At 41.2% G+C, this 18,682-nt stretch overlaps 1 protein-coding gene across 4 annotated transcripts in view; it reads right to left on the reverse strand.

Moving 5' to 3' along the window:
• Positions 1-18,682, reverse strand: part of LOC109959955 (actin-binding LIM protein 3-like) — a 36,000-nt gene that overhangs the window by 11,581 nt on the left and 5,737 nt on the right. For all 4 annotated transcript variants that reach the window (XM_020599735.1, XM_020599734.1, XM_020599733.1 and 1 more), the window contains exons 2-12: positions 16,952-17,119; positions 9,023-9,206; positions 8,655-8,767; positions 7,663-7,789; positions 7,122-7,215; positions 6,622-6,709; positions 3,374-3,432; positions 2,646-2,726; positions 1,878-2,039; positions 1,737-1,766; positions 493-604 (exon numbers count right to left, since the gene is read on the reverse strand). In XM_020599735.1, coding sequence (XP_020455391.1) covers positions 493-604; positions 1,737-1,766; positions 1,878-2,039; positions 2,646-2,726; positions 3,374-3,432; positions 6,622-6,709; positions 7,122-7,215; positions 7,663-7,789; positions 8,655-8,767; positions 9,023-9,206; positions 16,952-17,119 — 1,218 coding nt within the window. The remainder of the gene's footprint in view (positions 1-492; positions 605-1,736; positions 1,767-1,877; positions 2,040-2,645; positions 2,727-3,373; positions 3,433-6,621; positions 6,710-7,121; positions 7,216-7,662; positions 7,790-8,654; positions 8,768-9,022; positions 9,207-16,951; positions 17,120-18,682) is intronic.

Here is an 18,682-nt window from a genome sequence, read left to right on the forward strand (position 1 = left end):
TGCTCTTCTGTCTACAGCCATCATCACCTCCACCTCGACGAGCCCAGGAGTGACCTCTGCGTCCGCAGCCCGGTACATCATCATCCACCATACCACTGACTGTTTTTCTGCTGCTGCTGATCGACACCCGGTCATCTACCTCATTACTCCTCCTGTATATATGTCACTACCTTCACTGTAAATAAACCTCACTGCTTGCACCGAAGCAAGCCACCTGGGTCCGCTTTTTATCTGCTCGCTCACTCTGTGTTTGAGCGCACCCTAACAAAAGCATGAGCAACAGAACAGCCAGAAAGACAGAGGGGCTAATGACAGACACACGGACACGTGAGCTGATGAATTACACATGTATGAGTGTGTATGTGTGGGTGTGTTGCTTATGTTAGTGGCGCTGCTGGGAATTAACACCCTGCTACACAAATTGCTGGTACTTCCTTCCAGTTAGGATTCTACGATTTTCTGTGTGCGTCTTTGGCTGAGTGGATATAATACCAGGGAGATAAGAATGCAGTGGGGAGCCTCTGTGGCGACTGTGTGCAGGAGAGTCAGTGAAGGTGGAGCTGGAGGACCGTCTAGTTCTTAACTCAACGCCATCCAAGAGATCCTAGAGAGAGAGAGAGGCTGTCAGAGTAATGTACTTTCATTTCCTTATGCAGTAAATTAAACTACAAGGTTCCTTCCAAAACAGTTCAGGTCAAGAGCTGGTTAATGTTCTGCTGCTAGTAATCCACTTAACATGACACACATGCACGTTCGTACACACACATTTGCAGGATATTTAGCTTATAATGAATGTTTAAACCTATTTTGGAAGAAAAGTGCAGATTACCAATTAACGTATTTGACAAAACCACACAGTTTTCTTTGTGGGGGGCTTACAAGTCTTACAGTATAGCCAGTGCCGCCAGGTTTTATTTGCTTTCTAGCCAAGAGTTAGATGAGAGGATCAATACCACTCTGCTGTCTGTATGTTAAATATGAAGCTGGAGCCAGCAGGAAGGGTTTAGTTTGGCACAATCACAATAGCAAAAAGAAAACACTAGGTTGATTTTGTCTAAAGGCTAAAAAAACTCATCTAACAGCATCTCTAAACCTCACTGATAAACATGTTGCATATCATTTCAGTTTTCTCTCATTAATCTATAAAAACCAAACTGTCAAAATGGCAAGTTTTAAGGAATTACAGTATGTAAAGGAGTCTGTAAAGGTACTTCCAAAAATGTCATCCTTTTCCAAGCAACCATTGGTAGGAATTCATTTCTATGAACTTGTCAAGATTTGAAATTTGCAATAGATTATAGCCAGATCTGACTTTTTCTAACCTTATACATTTGCTGATACCAAGTATACTACCAAGATACTTCACTGTGCAGAATTCAATTAAATATGGCTGCTGCAGTGCTGACAACAACCATTTAATATGGCCCTGTCATGTCGGACCAATACCTGAGCTCAGTGTCGGCCCCTGCTACTGAGAGCTCATCCATCAGTCAATTTTACTGAGTGTAAATGTAAAATTTCAGAGTAATGTAAAATCTTTACCTCCTAGTCATTACAGTGTTGATTTAAGTCCCATTTTCCCATTTCACGCCAACATCCTTCCCTGATCTTTGCATAAAGCCTTATATGTTACTGTTCCATACTTTTCTTTTCCAAGTGCAGTTACCACCTTAGAGTAAAACATACCTCCTGCGCAATTAGATAAAGAGGTTAAACTGTTTGTTTGGAGTACTTACATGAGAGTATGGTGATAAGGAGCCCAATGACTGCATAAGAGGAAGAAAAATTATCATTAATGTTTGTCTAATTTTTAGAAGACAAGTGTTACTCAGAATCACTATACTGCTACTTTCATTATTGACTATGTGTTTGTGGACCTGTCCATTGCTGTATCGCTCCAGAGTGTCATCAGACAGGTGTGTGTGTGCATGGTCAGCCTGATAAGGGATGATGTCAGGCCGCTGGATGTCATATATGGCTTTGACCCTGGGAAGCGTCACCAACTGCTTATGGTCCAAAACATCACCGTCAGCCTTAGACTATAAGAGAGAGACGGGCAGACAGAGAGAGTAAATGGACACTGAACCATAAATAGAAAGGTGGAAATACAAATTGGTGCGATGACAACAACAAACACCCAGACATGCTGTTTGACAATACAAAGACATACAGATACATACAGTAAGACACTGAGAAGGTTTAAATACTCAAATGCCTTTAAATGACAATAGACCAATTTCCTATACATAATGAAAAAGCATCTCTTAGAGCTCTGACACTGACTTCATTCACGCTTTTGCTTTTGTTTTCACCTGAGAATCTTATAACTTTGTGTATGAATGGACAGTGTCTTCAGCTGTAAAGGAAGGGCTTAAAATTCAGCATATCATTATTATAGTGAACTTTTAATGGGCTTTAGTGTGCTGCAGATGCCTCAGTATTAGCAGTCTTACAGTGAAGCAGGAAGACAGATGGGTGGTGAGACAAACCAACAAATGAGGACGCCTGCACGGAGACAGACTGAGCTGTCAGGGACTTGGTGCTTCTGTCTCTGCTGATTGTATTTGATTGACGGCCGTGACCGTGACAGCTGAAGGTGTGACCATAGTGGTGATGGCGTAACCACGGTGACAGCAGTTACTCACACAGATGAGGTGGTGAGGAGAGCCAAGCAGAGGAGAGAAGCCCGGTGGAGAAATGGACGCCGTCTCAGAGGTACGTCTCAGCTGGGGGGTGACAAATGGAAACGTCAGAACGAGACTGAAGTCAAAGTAAACATTTTAATCCTCTCTCCTCACATCTTATGCTGGCAGGACTAAGACACAAGGAAAGGATGCAAGTGAAGGAAGTGTAGATGCAATTATGGACACTGGGATTTACTAATGGAAATACCAATGAAACCTTCCTGAGATCATTTGGTACCTGATGTCCTCTCCAGTGTGTGGCTGTCATGACAGAGATCAACTTTAACTTGAATCACATTATTACATGAATGGCAGCTGAAGGCCCTGTGGACCCCGCCTCTCACCCAATGTCACCTGGGATTGGCTCCAGCACCCCACAACCCTCTTCAGGATAAGCAGAGATAATAGATGGATGGATGGCAGCTGAAGTTCATGAAACTGAACTTGTGTGTACTTTTTTTAATATGGTGGCCACTGTGTTATTATGCACCAAAGCACCAATCTCATATTTAAAAGCAATTTATTTGGCAAGGGCAAGCTAAAAATAAGAAGCAACAAATTGAGAGTTCCTCTTAAACAATACTGCATTTATGAAACATATCACACAGAGAGCTGTGGAGAAACACAGAGGACAGAAACAGGAACAGTGAGAGGAGCCAGGGGTTATGGGTATTTTGAGAATCACTCACCCTCAGTTTTCTCTCCAGCCGAGCTGCTTCTTTACACATGGGGTGCCAAACCTCTGAACCTGTAAACACACACACACACACACACACAGCTCAATTCAATTTGTTTATTGTGCGTGGGCAGTGGCCATGACATTTTATGGGATCCTATGAAAAGTAGATCGGCCTTTCTCAAGTGCATCAACATCAATCAATGCGCACGCGCACACACACACACACACACAGAAGGCTGGGCATAAACCCTGTGGAGGTGATCTGTCTGGTCTGAGGACAGAGGATGTAAGTCTTCTCTACACAAATAAACAGAGAGGAAGACAGAATGCTAGAGAGAGCACATTTAGCCATTCGAGCAGCGAGGCTCTCGGGATGGCAACATTGCTCAGTCCACCACTTTGGTCCAGACTAAACATCTTAGTACATAATGGATAGATTGCCATATATTTTTTAAAGACGTTCAGTCACTAGAGGGTGAATCCTACTTACTTATTGGTGATCTCCTGATTTCTCCTCTAGTACCACCATGAGGTTGACATTTGTAGTAATTACTGTAACTATCCAACTAACTAAACCAAGTAATGGCTGACAGGGAAGAGATGACAGATATTACAGTAGCTCTTATTCATAACAATAAACCACTAATGTCAGGATGTTATATGCATGTGGATCTGATGGCAATAATGGCAATAATATATCTGCCCTGCGCACACACTATCATTTTCTCGGGCCTCGGGGCAAATCATGCCAGCCAAACGGACTCATAAGCTGATCATGACTCTAATCCTGTATACAACCACCGTCAACACCATAAATCTGATGTGCACTTACGAAACTTGTGTAAGCACAAACAAACACAGATACACAAAAGCAAAAAAGAAGATATACACACAGGCACTGCACACTCACACAAAATCAATAGGGTCGACAGAAACCATGAGTGGTGATTCAGTGCACCCCCACCCACGCTCCTCAGCTCTGCTGCTGAACAGATGTATGGCCTTGGACTTGAGATCCTTTGTCTCCTGGATGAGGAGAACCTAAACAGTCCACAACAGTGTCGTACAGCAGATCTGAGAAAACCAGCTACCTGAAATTTGTCACAAAGTAACAATTCACAAACATACGCAACTGTTGAGTCTCTGTTTCTTTTATGTAGATGAGCAAAGCCTCAGCTTTGCTTATACAGACGTTTTTCTTAACTTTATGCAAAATTAGGTCAACTCTCATCTTGAGCAGTGGTATTCAAAAGAAGTGATGAAGGCGGCTGGTGTAAACATACAAAAGCAATATTAACACTTTATGCTATTTGAAATTCTAATTCTACAAAGCAGCAAATATTTAAATGGCCTCAGGCATTTTTGTTTTTGCTGAATCATGCTGCAATGAGAAACAGCATAAACATCCCACTAATGTTAATATTCAGACACCAACTGAGTTTTTGAGAACGTAAGAAAAAAGGTAGTGTGCCATGAATGCAGTTAAGCTGTCAGCGGTTCCTGCTGTACTTGGAGGTGAGAGCATATATAAACCACAGTCTTTTGATGGCGTGGTCCTTGCTAGAGAACAGGAGTTTCACCAACAGTAATCTATCCATTTAAATAGACAGTACTGAGCTGAAGGATTTGTGATTAGTTCTCCACCACCTCCAACACACAAACACAGACATATACTACTTCTTATTCCAGACATGCATCATGAGATTGATTGCAAGGGTATGTGTGCATGTGTGTGTGTGTGTGCGTGTGTGTGCATGTGTCGTAATTCAGTGTTTCTCATGAGGGTGATTTCTCAGTCCACCTACATGTCTGAAGTCATCAAAAGGAGGGAATGTAACCTTGGGGAAGCTCAAAACACACACACACACACACCTGCATTAATCTGCAGAAATGCATGCAAGTAGTTACACAGAGAATGACGCTAGCACACATTTAGATGCGTAAATTAAAATGCACACACATGCATGCACAGACCTCAGCTACAATTTGTGGGTGTGAGCAGGAGAGCAGCAGAATGTCAGTGAGGTGAAACAGAAGGAGTCGAGCTGCTCGGCGACTCCTGGACACTGTGTGTCAGTCACATGTTACAGTAAAGTACATTAAATCTGGATTCAGAGCAGTATCATATCATCTGTGTTACACAAAATGTCTTTTATTCACCTGAAGTTAATGTTGCAGCACTTTCTTTGGTGGTGAAATTTTTATTTATTTTTCAATTTTATTCTAAAGAAACACAAGGCCAGTTTAAAAACAGCAGTGTGGCCTGAAAACCAGAACAGTACATTCTGTTATTATGTCGCTCATTTGCATCAGGATCAAGTTTAAGGAAATTCTGCTAAGTTTTAACATATCAGAAAGAAATTTAATATTGTGCAACAATATATGCAAAATGCTGACTTTTTCAACTTGTTCTTCCCACAGTATATCACACACCACCTCAGTCTCAACATTATTTTTAGTTCAGTGTGATCACTTTATTAAACTCGGTGCCATTTAATTGTAGTTCTATATAACCATTATGTCTGAATTTCAGTAAACATCCCCCTGACACAAAATGAGCAGAATTTGTGGATCATTTAGTTTAAAAAAAATATTTAAAAATGCAACTTTGTCCCACCAAGTCTAGCAAGTTTGCTCATGTTCTTATATCCGCTCAACCTGAATCTATGATTGAGCTTTTTAACTTTAATTACCACAATCTAATTTGTAAAAGAGAAGCTCGTGGATTCAATTTGAGCATCTATTTCGCTGCCTGGGTTCATTCAGATTAACTGTGTCAGTGGCAAAGCTGAATAACAAACACAGCAGCAGAGAAGGTTGAGAGGTAACTGACTCCATCCTTTGTGTGTATCCGGAGAATGTAGGGAATGAAAAGGTGGTTGGAAGTGTGTGTACTGTATGTGTGTGTGGAGTAACAACTGTCATATGTGAGATCAATAACCTACATAACAGTACTTTCAAATTTTAAAGCAGCCATTTATCAGGGGGCTGTATCCTAGGTTTCTCTAACTTACTTTCTCCCTTTTTCACACACACACACACACACACACACACACTTCCACAGATGCAGAAACACTCAGGCCATCTGGATACTTGCAGACAACAGCTAATTCAATAGATGCTACAAATTTATTTTTAGGCCTGTTGACCGCACATGCGCAGAAGCACCTGTGTATGGCCACAGATTAACAAAATTAAAAATCTAGCCTGAACCACTTGCCCAGTTCTCCTCATGTCTCATCTCCTCTTTTATCTCACCTGTAAGGTACATTTCCTCTCCTTCCAGGAACATCATGTGACAGCGGGCACACCTGGCACAGCCGGGATGGTAGTGCTTCCCTCCAGCCTGGAGGACAGATAGAGAAGAGGAAAGGGAAGGGAAAGGAAAGGAAAGGAGAGGAAGGGAAAGGAAAGGCAAAAAGAAGCAGGCACAAATGAGGAAATCAGAACAGAGTGGTGATAAGAAATAGAGAAAAACAATGAGAAGCACAATAAGAAACAGAGAAAAAGGAATGAAAAGGGTAGCAGAAATGGGAGAGTGTTTCTTTGTTGGTTTTCCAGAGCTGCTTCGTCATCAGTCAACACTTCAGTCATACAAAGAGGGACAGCTGCAGTTTTTTTCCTTTCACAGCTTTTTATGGTCGGACACACATTCATTCACACAGACAAAATCAGGCACATTCTCACTCTTGTTCCCATCTATCCTAAGCACACATTTTCACACATGTATATAGAAGTGCACAGACAAATGCACTCACCTCAAGCACTCTGCCGCTGATGTACCCGTTACAGCTTTCACACCTGATCCCAAACTGTGTGTGGTAGTCAGTCTCACAGTATGGTATCCCGTCCCTGCCAGGGACAGAAATAAAGCAGCTCTCTGCCAGTTCATCTCATGGCTCTGTGCAACTGCTCCACTACCATTTATAATGTTCCACATTGTCTTTTAATGCCTGAAACAACTGGAGCAAAAACAACCAATTCCTAAAACATTCACAAGATATTTCACTGCGACTTCTGAACATGAACTTTTGAATAAATACTGAGGATGTTCTTCAGTTGATTTGACCGGTGTACAGAGCAACTGCTGGAACAAATCCTGCTTTTTGAGTAGCTTCTATTTTTTTCACAACTTTTTCTTTTAACACCTGTTTATTATCCTGATTTTGCGGATTTAATTTTAACAGCCTAAACAGTGAAGAAGATCTTTTAGAACAGAATATGTGGAAACCTTGAGGAAATCTTTGATATTTACTCACAAGTACCTAGAAATTGTACATGAGGGATCAAGCCACCTACTTGCTGATGTATTCTCCAGTGAGCGCACAGCCGCACGTTCGACATTTAAAACAACTGACGTGCCACTGTCTCTCCAGCGCCAGCAGAGACTGACCCTGTTTGATCTCCTCCCCACAGCCTGCACAGTCTGAAGGAGGGGAGAGGAGAGGAGAGGAAAGGAGGAGCAGGAAATGCAACAAGCAGAAAGCAGCAATGAAAGATAAGAGCAGCTTCAGATAGTTTTTCCAGTTCATCAACCTTCCCCTCTGCCCCTGTGTCTCTGCTCTGCCAACCTCTTCACTTCTCTCCTCCTTCCCCTCTCCCTCTCCTGTCAAGAAAGTCACATTGTCTTTGCCAGATGGAGCTACCAGAACTAGGCAACAAGACAACGTGGAGCAGCAAACCACCTTCTGTGTGTGGGTGTGTAGCTGCAGGGAAGGTGGCTGTGTTGTACAGGGTTCATCAGGTGTGCAGTACACTTTTTATTTTTCACCTGCAGGGGAACAATGTCTTACATGGCTGAATCACAAAGATGAAACTAATTTCAATTAAATATCAGAAGCTACATCAAGACCATGGATATTTTTTTATTCTAACTGGCCATAGCATGAATTTCAGTAACATTTGGTAAAAACAGCAGTGTACAGCTTTTGTAAGAAAGTTTGTGGGGACCAAATATTTTTTGTAAAAAGGCTCTAACAGTTTCACAACCCAGAACAAACCTACTGTGGTAAAATAAGATTTATTTCAAAGCTGACAAAAATGTACCATCTAGTTTCTATTTACACGACATGTAAGACTTGACTGCATTCTTCCTAAATTTGAAAAAGCAGCAATTATGTTTTGATCTCTGGCAAGAAGCCATTATAAAACTGAGGTTTTCAAAAATACCACAGCTGACTTCATGCATCGTTTCTGAACACAGCTCATCACGGACTATCCTTGACATGTATCACTGAATGTCACATAACTGCTAATGGTTTGCATTTGTGTGCATATATTAGTGTTCTTACAGCTTGGTCCATGGACCTTGACCGGTTTGTCACTGCTCAGAGAGTGTGAGCATTGCTGACACACACACTTCTTTCCACAGAAGGTCACCCTGTCGCCAATCGGGAATGGACTCCTGAGAACATACACAAAGGAAATTATTGTAAAATCCTGTAGATTGGGTATTTCAGAAACTTAACTCTGTGCAACATGCTGTAAAACATTTGCAAGGTAAAACTAGGCCCGGTTTGATGCCTGTGTTCAGGTTTATGATGATTTTACTAATATTTGCATAAGCTGCCAGCTTCACCTTTCTACTTGTACACACTTATGTTTGTGTGTCAGTTTCAGTCTGAAAGCACCTACACACACACAACCACTTTTGCCTTACTTGCAGATGCTGCAGACGAAGCAATGCGAGTGGTAAGTCCTCCCCAGAGCAGACACCACCTCTCCAGTGATGTACTGGTCACAGCTGTCGCACTGGGTCCCGTAGAGCCGCTGGTAGTCGTCTGTACAAATGTACTCGCCAGAGTGGTGGAAGAAACCTGAGCGCACCAAGTCACAGCCACACACTAAAAGAGATGGATAGAAAAAACTTGTAATTCATGTAAGTCAATGTAAAATCCCCACAAACAATGAAAACACGTGTGTGTATGTGTGGTGGTTGAAGGGGTGACGTTCTTCAGAGTACAATCTGCTTCAGACCTCTAAAGAGTTAATACCATAATCTGGTTTGGGGCTTAGACCAGTAACCACCTAATCTATTACTGTAAACAGTATGTTCTGCTTCTCTGCGCATATGAAAACATACAGTACAGTTTGTGTGCCTGAATGTAAACCTGGTTAATTTGTACCTGTATGTGTCCAGTTATAGATTACAGTTATATTTCTATGTGCATTTGTGGAGGCAGTGTTGTGTGATGGCTGCATATTCTGGCAAAGAGACTGATGAGTGCGCACAGATGCACACGCTCTGTTTACTATACAATGACAGCATGATGTATGGCTTTTATTTAGCAAAAGTGTGGCTTCTATTCAGCCAAATGATTGCTTCTGGTCCAGCTGTGCTCCGGGAGAACAGGCCTCCACTCAGCTGCTTGGTTAGACAGTTTAAAAGTAGCTAAGCAATGATTTGCGGCACCTATCAGGGAAGCAGGGGGCTTTCACTCACCTCCCATCAGTCGTGCTTCATCATTTTTATAACATGTGCCATTTGGTGGAAAATCCTCTTATAATGCCACTAATGTAAACATTTGTACCATGCATGTCCTCCTCTAGCATATCAGTAACATGCTTGACCCATTCAGCTTAGCATGAGCCAAAACATTTTCGCTCTTAACCTGTAGTGTACAGACGCAGTTGGTGGAAGTAATACCTGCAGTGTACTGAGTGGCATCATGAGGTCCTGTTCTTTAGGTCCTGTAAATTAGATATCTGAAAGGCAGCCAGCAGATCAAGATATCTGACAGTGCAGTCAGTGCCTGGTCTCTAATTAAGCTAATGGCTCTAAACCCAGTGGAGTGAATGCATTTGATCTAATCTGTGCCCGTGTGTAGTGGCTCAGATGGCAAGAGAGAAACTGTAGAGTAAGAAAAGCAGTGGAGCTGCAATCATTTTTTGTCTATTGGAGGCAACTCGAATCCATGAAGACAGCAAATCACATGAATCATGTGTTTTTTATTTAGAAAACCTTTGAATGATGGAATCATGTTATTGTAACTTTCAATTCCCTTGTAGTATTATGCAGATATTAACATTTCATTGCTGTTCACTGCATATTGAATGCCTGGCACCCTTATTTTCAAACGCCCATGACTGTTGCATAGAATCAATCAAAGGCAAGTTTATGTGTATAGGACATGACAAAGATAATATTAAGTAAAGACAATATAAAAAGATACATATTATCAGCATTCTGATCAACTTTTTTGGAGAAATCTGTAAAGCCATCATTACAGTATTCCAGCCTACTGAAGCCAATGACATTGACAGGTTTTATTAAATCCTGCAAAGACACATGGTAAGTCCTTTACTTCTTGGTCTATTCTTACAGTGGCAGAAGGATGATGTTTCCTTCAGGGAGTTATAACTGAATAATCTTCTAATGCTTTAGTCTGAAGTTTTACTACATTTATTGATATAGGGGGGGAAACAAGGTTGAAGTGGCTGAGTATTAAGAGTAAAGATTACTCCACTCATATACTGTGGACAGAGGTTTTATACTGCCTCGGGCTCCCACAGACTCAGACATGCTCGTGCCTGAAGGCGGTAGCTGCATTCACACATTCATCACTGTCTAAATGAAAAGCTAGTAGGATGTGGAGGAGAACATGAAGGAGAGGGAACTGTTCACACTTGGCCTCTCTGAAGGGATTTCAAATTTAACCAGTATGCTAATGTTGGACTCCTGCAAAACAGATATTCATACTGTAGCTACACAAAGGAAGAAGCTTTGATTGATCTGAATGATTTGATCTGACTTTGGTAATTACCTGATTTTTTTATTTATTTTTTTCTCCAGCACAAGCACAAAGTTGACATTTGGTACAGGCATCCATAGAGGGGTGGGTCTAGAAACCTTTGGGCATATATTATTAAGAATCAAATTGTTTTTTGTGTAAAAATGAGACACACATAATGCTTTCTTTAGCAATGTTTGGCAGCACTCCTTATTTACTCTCAGCCAGGGAAATCGCTGCTGCACAGTGCACCCCAACCAGAGCATATGAGCAGAGTTTAGTGGTGAGAATTTGAGCTCCTAGCTCATGGAGCTGTTCGCCCTGTTCGTAGCCTTACATCCCAAAGAACTAAAGAGCAGCAACTACTTTTTTCCAAACAGAAAATGATTTGAAATTACAGTTAGGCCTATGTAACAAGGAATATAACACAAAAAGTCATATGTAAAATTCACTGAATCATTGGGCCTAATTAAATAAAAATATACAGTACACCTGTATGATCTTTCAGTTTCCTATTTTAGTAACTCAGTTACTGAGCTCACAATGGCTGATTTTTGACTGAAAGGTGTTACATGACTGTAAGACACAGATGCATTCTGGGTCAGGCATGGTCATACTTCAGGCTCGTGGTGTGATCAGTACTGGAGTGAAATTGAAGTGGGACATAGGGCTGGTCAATCAGATTCTGGGGGTGGCTAGTTGCCAGCCCATGGCACCCCCTGGATCTGCCCATGCATCCATATCAGCCTCAGGTTGAACAGTAGCTTTGGCAATCCCATAGTTATTGTCCATTGGGTTATCACTAAATAATGGCTCAACTAATAGCATTTGCATCAACCTCATCTGTACTTAGTGCAAATATTAGCAAACTAACACACTAAAGAAATATGGTAATTGTGGTAAAAAATAATACCTGCTATACCAGCATCTTTATATTTGCATGCCCAACCTTAGCATTTACCTCAAAGTACAGCTGTGTCTAAGTACAGCTTCACTGAGCTGCGACAAAGTAGGGCTGTAGACACTGGGTCAAGAAATGCACTAAGATTTAGTCTGAGCCTAAATCATTTCATGAAGGTACAGATTTAATTTTACAGATTTATAGTGCAATTATAATAGAAGCAGAAAATGCCACAGCAGAATATAAATGACCATGTGCCCTCCTGCCATCCATCCATTATTCCCTCTCTGGCACTTGACATTTTGGTTTTTCATGGACAATAGAGGCAAATTTTCCAACTGTCAACCTGAACTTGCTGACCAAAGGCTAATGTTGAAATAGGTCAAAGATGTGCCAGTTGTTTCCAAGGCAAGACTTTATGATCCCATGTGACCTCACCCTGACCCCCCCTGTTGCCCCAGATACTGAAGGTTTTCTAGTGTCTGTGTGCTGAAGTGGCAAAAGCCAGACAGTTCCCATGGAGCCAGAAGCACCGCGGCAGCTAAATGAAGTCCAGCAGCTCAGAGACAACAAAGACAGCAATTAGTCCTGCTTTACATAGCGACCAAGTTATGAAGAAGCCTGTCTTGCTCTTTTTTCTACTGTTTGTGCAGTGTATAATATCTTAGAAAGATCCTTCAAATGTTCAACTGTAGCTCTAGAGGCAGGGCAAAGTAAGAGGAGGCTTGTAGAGAAAGCTAACAGAAAATAGATTTCAGGGCAAAAATAAAATAAATACAATTTAATAAATAAAATCATCCTCCTTCTCCTCCAAATTCCCTTCTTCACTATCTGCTCCATCAGTTTTATCCTTCACTGGCCTCCACAGGGGCAGGTTCATCCGTAGTTCATCTGAGGTACTGAAGAATTTAAATATGGTTCTTCTACATCTGGTAACAGATGTAGAAGAACACTGAAATGTTTGAGGTCTGGACACACACATACACAATTGGCACAAAGACAGGAGATAATGATTTATTTGTTTACTGCCTGTGGCTGGAGGAAAGGGTCAAGGGAATGATAAAAGAAGCAAGGGAAAGATGTTTAAGAAAAAAAAGATAAATAAAAATGCAAGAAACAAGAAGTCCTGGATGCCTGAAATAAATGTTGATTGTCTCAACTTTCTGATTTAGCCTCCAGAAACTGAGAAAAAGCATAGTGACCCACTGTGCAAATGCCTATGCAAGGACAAACATACTTCAGACTGTCATTGAAGTGTCTTCTGAAGAAAGAACCAGGCCATCCATGACTGTCTGTATGAATGGCTGAGTGTACTCCAATGATAAACTACAGTAGCTGTACCATCTGAACCTGGTACGTTTTGCTTCTAAAACGCAATTGTATCAAATGGTTCACACTTTGCAGTATGCTTTTACCAAATCCTGTTGACAAAGTGAAGCAGTACAGTTATATGATCTATCTAAATAAAATCAGCATGCCCCTGTACATCAAGAGATAATATAAGGTCATAAATGATGTATATGGCTCAATTTTCTGGTAAAAAAAAAACAGAAAAGAAATAAGGGGAGAGGATTATTTTATGGGGGCTGAGACGAGACATGGAGGAAAAAGATGAAAGGCAAAATGGGAGTCAAGGGAGAGATTAGTGGAAGCTGAACAGAGAGAATGCACCATGTGAGGGGAAAGGGAAGTAGACAGCAAGTGAAGGGATATGGAGGAAGAGAAGAGGAGACAGGATGACCCAGGGGAGGTATCAGTGAGACTATTGATCTGTCCATCCAGCACACATCTGCCATCCCAACACTGTCTTCCCTCATCCGTTTGCATCATCAACATGGGATGAATTTCCTAGCTGTAGCTTCTCTGTATTTACATGAGATCATGTGATCAGCATGGGCGGATGAATCAAAGAGGGGGAGAAGGGGAAAAAGAGAAACCAGTCTGTAGTCCAATATGACGGGTTGTGTCACATCATGGATTTAGGCCATGTTGTTCACACTTTGTAGTTAAGTATTAACATTTGTATGTCATTTTAGCAGTTATGACTACATACTGTATTTGCATACCCAGCATTTGAAATGAGGACAATTAGCCAAATGCTAATATGCTTACAGTGACAATGTTCTCGTGTTAATGTTTAGCAGGTAATGTTTACCTCACTTACCACCTTTAACGTGTTAGCATGCCAGCATTTGCTAATTCTCCACACAAAGTAAGGATGAGGCTGATAGGAATGGCATTAGTTTTGTATGTAGTCCTTCATACACCAAAGTATTCAACAAAGTGAAAGTATGACCTACATGAAAAGGTATAAAAATTTCTACAGTTCCTCTTGAATGCTAACAAACTCTATGAAAATCCAGGATGTATATTTTAAGTCATACCACCTTAGTAAGTCATAATATGTTACCCGATAAAACACACCTTGACTCACAGACAAGCACACAGGGTTGCTGACTCATCAGTCTCTGTTCAACTCTTTCTAGTCCTCATTTCACAAGTCTTCTCTCCTGTCCACTCTCCTCTCCACGTTCCAAAGTAAAAACCCTCCTGTACAGTCACACCAACCGAAGAATACACTATTTACCAAACAAAGACGCACTGTGACTCGCTGCCACAGCTACAAACAAGGCAGTGACAGAGAGCAAGAAGAATGGAAAGGAAAAGAAAACAGACGCGCCTGTGTACTAAAAGTGATGATTTGATTCACATCCACTTTATCAGCTGATGTCTACTCAGCACATAGTCCATTAGCTAAAAGTCATTAGGCTTACTCTGCAACATTAATTGTCTATAATAATAAACTGGCTTTTTTAATATCAACATGAGAACATTTTGGTCAATAAATCTGCATCTGTCCCATCATTACGACAAACAATCAGTCGTTAAGACGATCAGTATTTCAGCCAAACAAACAATCAAAGCACTTGTTTCTGCTTAGGTTATTTTTAAGATCTGCAGTGAGCAAATGGTGCATGAGATAAAACATGGTGTTTAAAACAAACATAGAAACCCAGCTCTTTTTTGCTTTGTGGTTGAGTGCATTCAGGCGAAGTTACTGGCAGATCAAACAGAAGAAAAAACCCAGTGCTGTCTTGCAGTGTGCTTTGGGACTGTGTGGGTCACGGCCTGTGAAAGGAGGTTAGCTGGTTGGAGTCTGACTACGTGCTGAAAACCTGCTGACTGCACTGCTAAGCTAGCTGCTGACTGCAGATGTGTCCCACCTGCTCACTGATGGAGCTCGAACATGCAAGACATGCATGCAGCAACAAGACAGTCACACAGAATCATGCTGTGAGTGTGCACGTGTAACTACATTGGCATGCGTGAATATAAAAAAAAGAATTCTATGAGAGGAGGGTGAAGGAGAAGCACCATGATTTACAAAATGCCTCTCATTTTTTCAACTCCATATTTGAATACTGCTACAGTAGCTGGCTGGTATTTCATTTCAGCTTTACAGATCAGATACTGTTGGACAAAAACCTCCTACTGTACCATCTCCTGATGGGTAAGAGCTAGTGTAAAGCTACATAAAACACATCTCTAGCCAAGTGTGTGTACTTGTTTGTCTCATGTTCCCCCACTCCTCCATATATCATGTTTACAGAGGATCTTTGCACATGTCACAGTAGGAAAAGCAGAGGTGTAAAAAAATTTAATAAATGATGGCACCTTCTGCTTCAAAGTCATGTTATTATGCATGGTGGTTCATTGTCATGGTTTATTTTGACACCTGGACGAAGCATCATTAAGGGTATTAGCAGCACCTGTGCTGTTCCTGCTCGGGCAAGTCAAAATGTCTGCTGTGGAAAAGGTCGATGCTGCTTAATCTTGGACACCAGGTAACTGATGACCTGAGTTACCATCTGCTGTTTACTAGGAGACAATAAATTTACCCTTACTAGATGACAACTGCATTGAACTTGGCATGCCATTTGGACGCCCACAAAATTACTACACAATGCCAACATACACCTGGTGAAAAATAACTACTGTATATTGTACAAGGACAAAATCTAGGGAACATTCACAACATGTGGTATTGCACACGATATTCTTAAAAAACACTGCAGCAAACCAGCTGGCTTGGAGCTGTGCATGTCATAGCTGTTATATTTCAGATTTTCACCTTGATAGTAACATTTGTTTGATGACATCCATGTTTCTCATTACAGATATTTAAGTTTTGTGTCAATATTTCAGGTTATTTATGTCAACAGCATGGATTCCTAACAAAATATTCTTGTATGTCAATCAGAGTGGCTCCATTTCTTTCTGTGTCTGGTCATGGAGCTGACTGCTATGCCTTATTAACTACCAATAGAGCATGTGAAGTTACATCGTACCATGTCAAATGTCGGGTGCCATTTTTGGAGGTTTGTTGTTGTTTTTTGACATTACACATGTTGTTCAAACTGGTTCCCCAGTGGACTGCCATGATGGTGTCGGAGTTGCTGCTGATATATGTAGACAAAACTGCAAAATCTCTAATGTTTAAAGAATCAAACATTGCCCCACCTTCTGTTCTCTGTGGAGATATCATGTCACTTTTTTTCTGGTGACACCAATGTCTAATTACTAATGAATTAATAAACTCTGTCACTGAGTGCCTTTTTTCTTATGTAATACACTTAATATGTGGCTCAGATCCTGGTAGAGTCACAGTTTCTGTTTCAGTGAAGACAGAAGCTGTTGCTGATTCAGTGTGCTGGTTCCTGCTTGTCTGAATACTGGTAATTATTTAATAATTAACTATGCAAATTGATGTGGGTGGAATCCATGCATGGTAACCCATGAGTTATTCCAAGACTAAAAAATAAATGAATATGAAACACTATGTGGGAGGGAAGGAGAATGTAAGCAAATATGAGTATATGGTCATATGTGAGGAATTGTCAAATGTACAGATACAGAAGCAGTTTTGTGTGTGTAGGTGTGCGGTGAGTTTTCCTACCTTGGCAGGTGAAGCAGTGAACATGGAAGTGTTTCTTCTTGACTCGCACCACCTCTCCACGACACACCTCCCCACAGTGCGCACACACGATGGGGGAACCTCCATGACTGGAGAGGGGAGAACTGCTGCTGTTGCTTCCTCCGTAAAGACCTGACTGGTACTGAACTCCTGGGAGGAGAAGGGAGGATCAGAAACATTGAACTTTGAACCCTTTACCTTAACATCTAGTCAAAGTGAAGCCAAAAAATATGGAACGACTATATTTATGACTATACTTGACTAATCACTGCTCTGTTCCTTTTGGATTCTCCAGTTCTAGCTTTCTTTAACCAGAGAGCACAGCACACTAAGAATGGCACTGCACATTGCTACTGGTTCTTTGTGAATTTAACACGCACTACCAGTAGAAGAAAAGGATCTCAGTGGGATTACACTTCTTTTATCCTCTCTTATGAAACTGGTCAAATCCCTCTTAGTGAAACAAGTCCTTTCTTTGTGTTGTCTGACACACACACACACACACACACACACACACACACACACACATATGTCTTTATGCCTTTGTGTGGCCCACGTTCTGTGACTTCTTTGTGAGGGCCACCACTTCTACTATAGCTACAATGGTGCAAAACACAAATCTATCATGAGGTGGCAATAGAGAATCAAAATGTCACTTCAGAATTCAGAAAACTCAAAATAAAAAAAATCTTTTTCTTCTACACGTGTGAGGACCGGAGCCTGTTGCCAAGCAGATTTGGTGAACTGGACCTTCTGTCACAAAGCACCAAAACACTGCATGTTATATCACCAGATTTTAGCAGATCTTTCATAACTGTCCCATCTTACTTCTCCTGGTTAACCCAAACCACAGCATTACAGAGGGGAGGGTCAGTGTGAGGGCCCAGAGATGATAAGAGCCTGGCTGGAGATGTGTGGTTCTCCATGGGTGGAGCAGAGTGCAGCAGGGCCTGTTTGGGACTTAAAAAAATTAATGATCTGTGGTCCTCGTACGCAATATTGGGACTTAGAAAAATTTCTGTTCCCACACAGTGTAATACCAGAGGCATGAAACTCCATTTGGAGTACCGGGGCACAAAGTTGTGGCTGGGCGGTTTTAAATTGTTTAGCCCAGGGAGGGGGCTTAAGCGTGAGTACACAGGTTCAACCGGTGCGTGGGTGCCTGGAGCGTTGGTTCAACAGGGGAGCTAGCCGGTTCCTTTAAAACCACTATGGAGCTCCATTCCCGGAGTACGCCCTGGTGATAAGGAAGCATAAAGTCCCTGGGGCTTTGGTTCAGACTATTTCACGTAGGTTCAGGTCAACAGCTTTTTTTTCCTTTTGTCAGTTTTCTTTTAGTTAAAAAAAATCTAAAAAAGGGTCAATTTGACCTGGACGCAACACAAAGGTTAAATTTGATTGTATTTACATCTATTTAAAGATGTATTATAAAAATGGTATGCATCTCTGCATTTAAAACTGGGTAGTTTTGCAGACATCTAAACTTTAGGTTTTTTCAATCTTACATGTCACTTGCTAAGTTTGCTTGACACCAGTAACACTGAAAGCAATGTTTGTCAAAGTCCTCTAATCGTGATTTAGCTATTTTAATTCGCCCACTCTATTGATAAAAGCTTGATAAACAATTTAGCACACAAAATTAGTCACAACTGGCTTTATTTGCACAACATAAATTAAAAATGAACTACAACAATTTCCTTTTTTGAGACATGA

This window comes from Monopterus albus, unplaced genomic scaffold (assembly GCF_001952655.1).
Source record: "Monopterus albus unplaced genomic scaffold, M_albus_1.0 scaffold42.1, whole genome shotgun sequence".
In the NCBI taxonomy this organism is placed as follows: domain Eukaryota; kingdom Metazoa; phylum Chordata; class Actinopteri; order Synbranchiformes; family Synbranchidae; genus Monopterus; species Monopterus albus.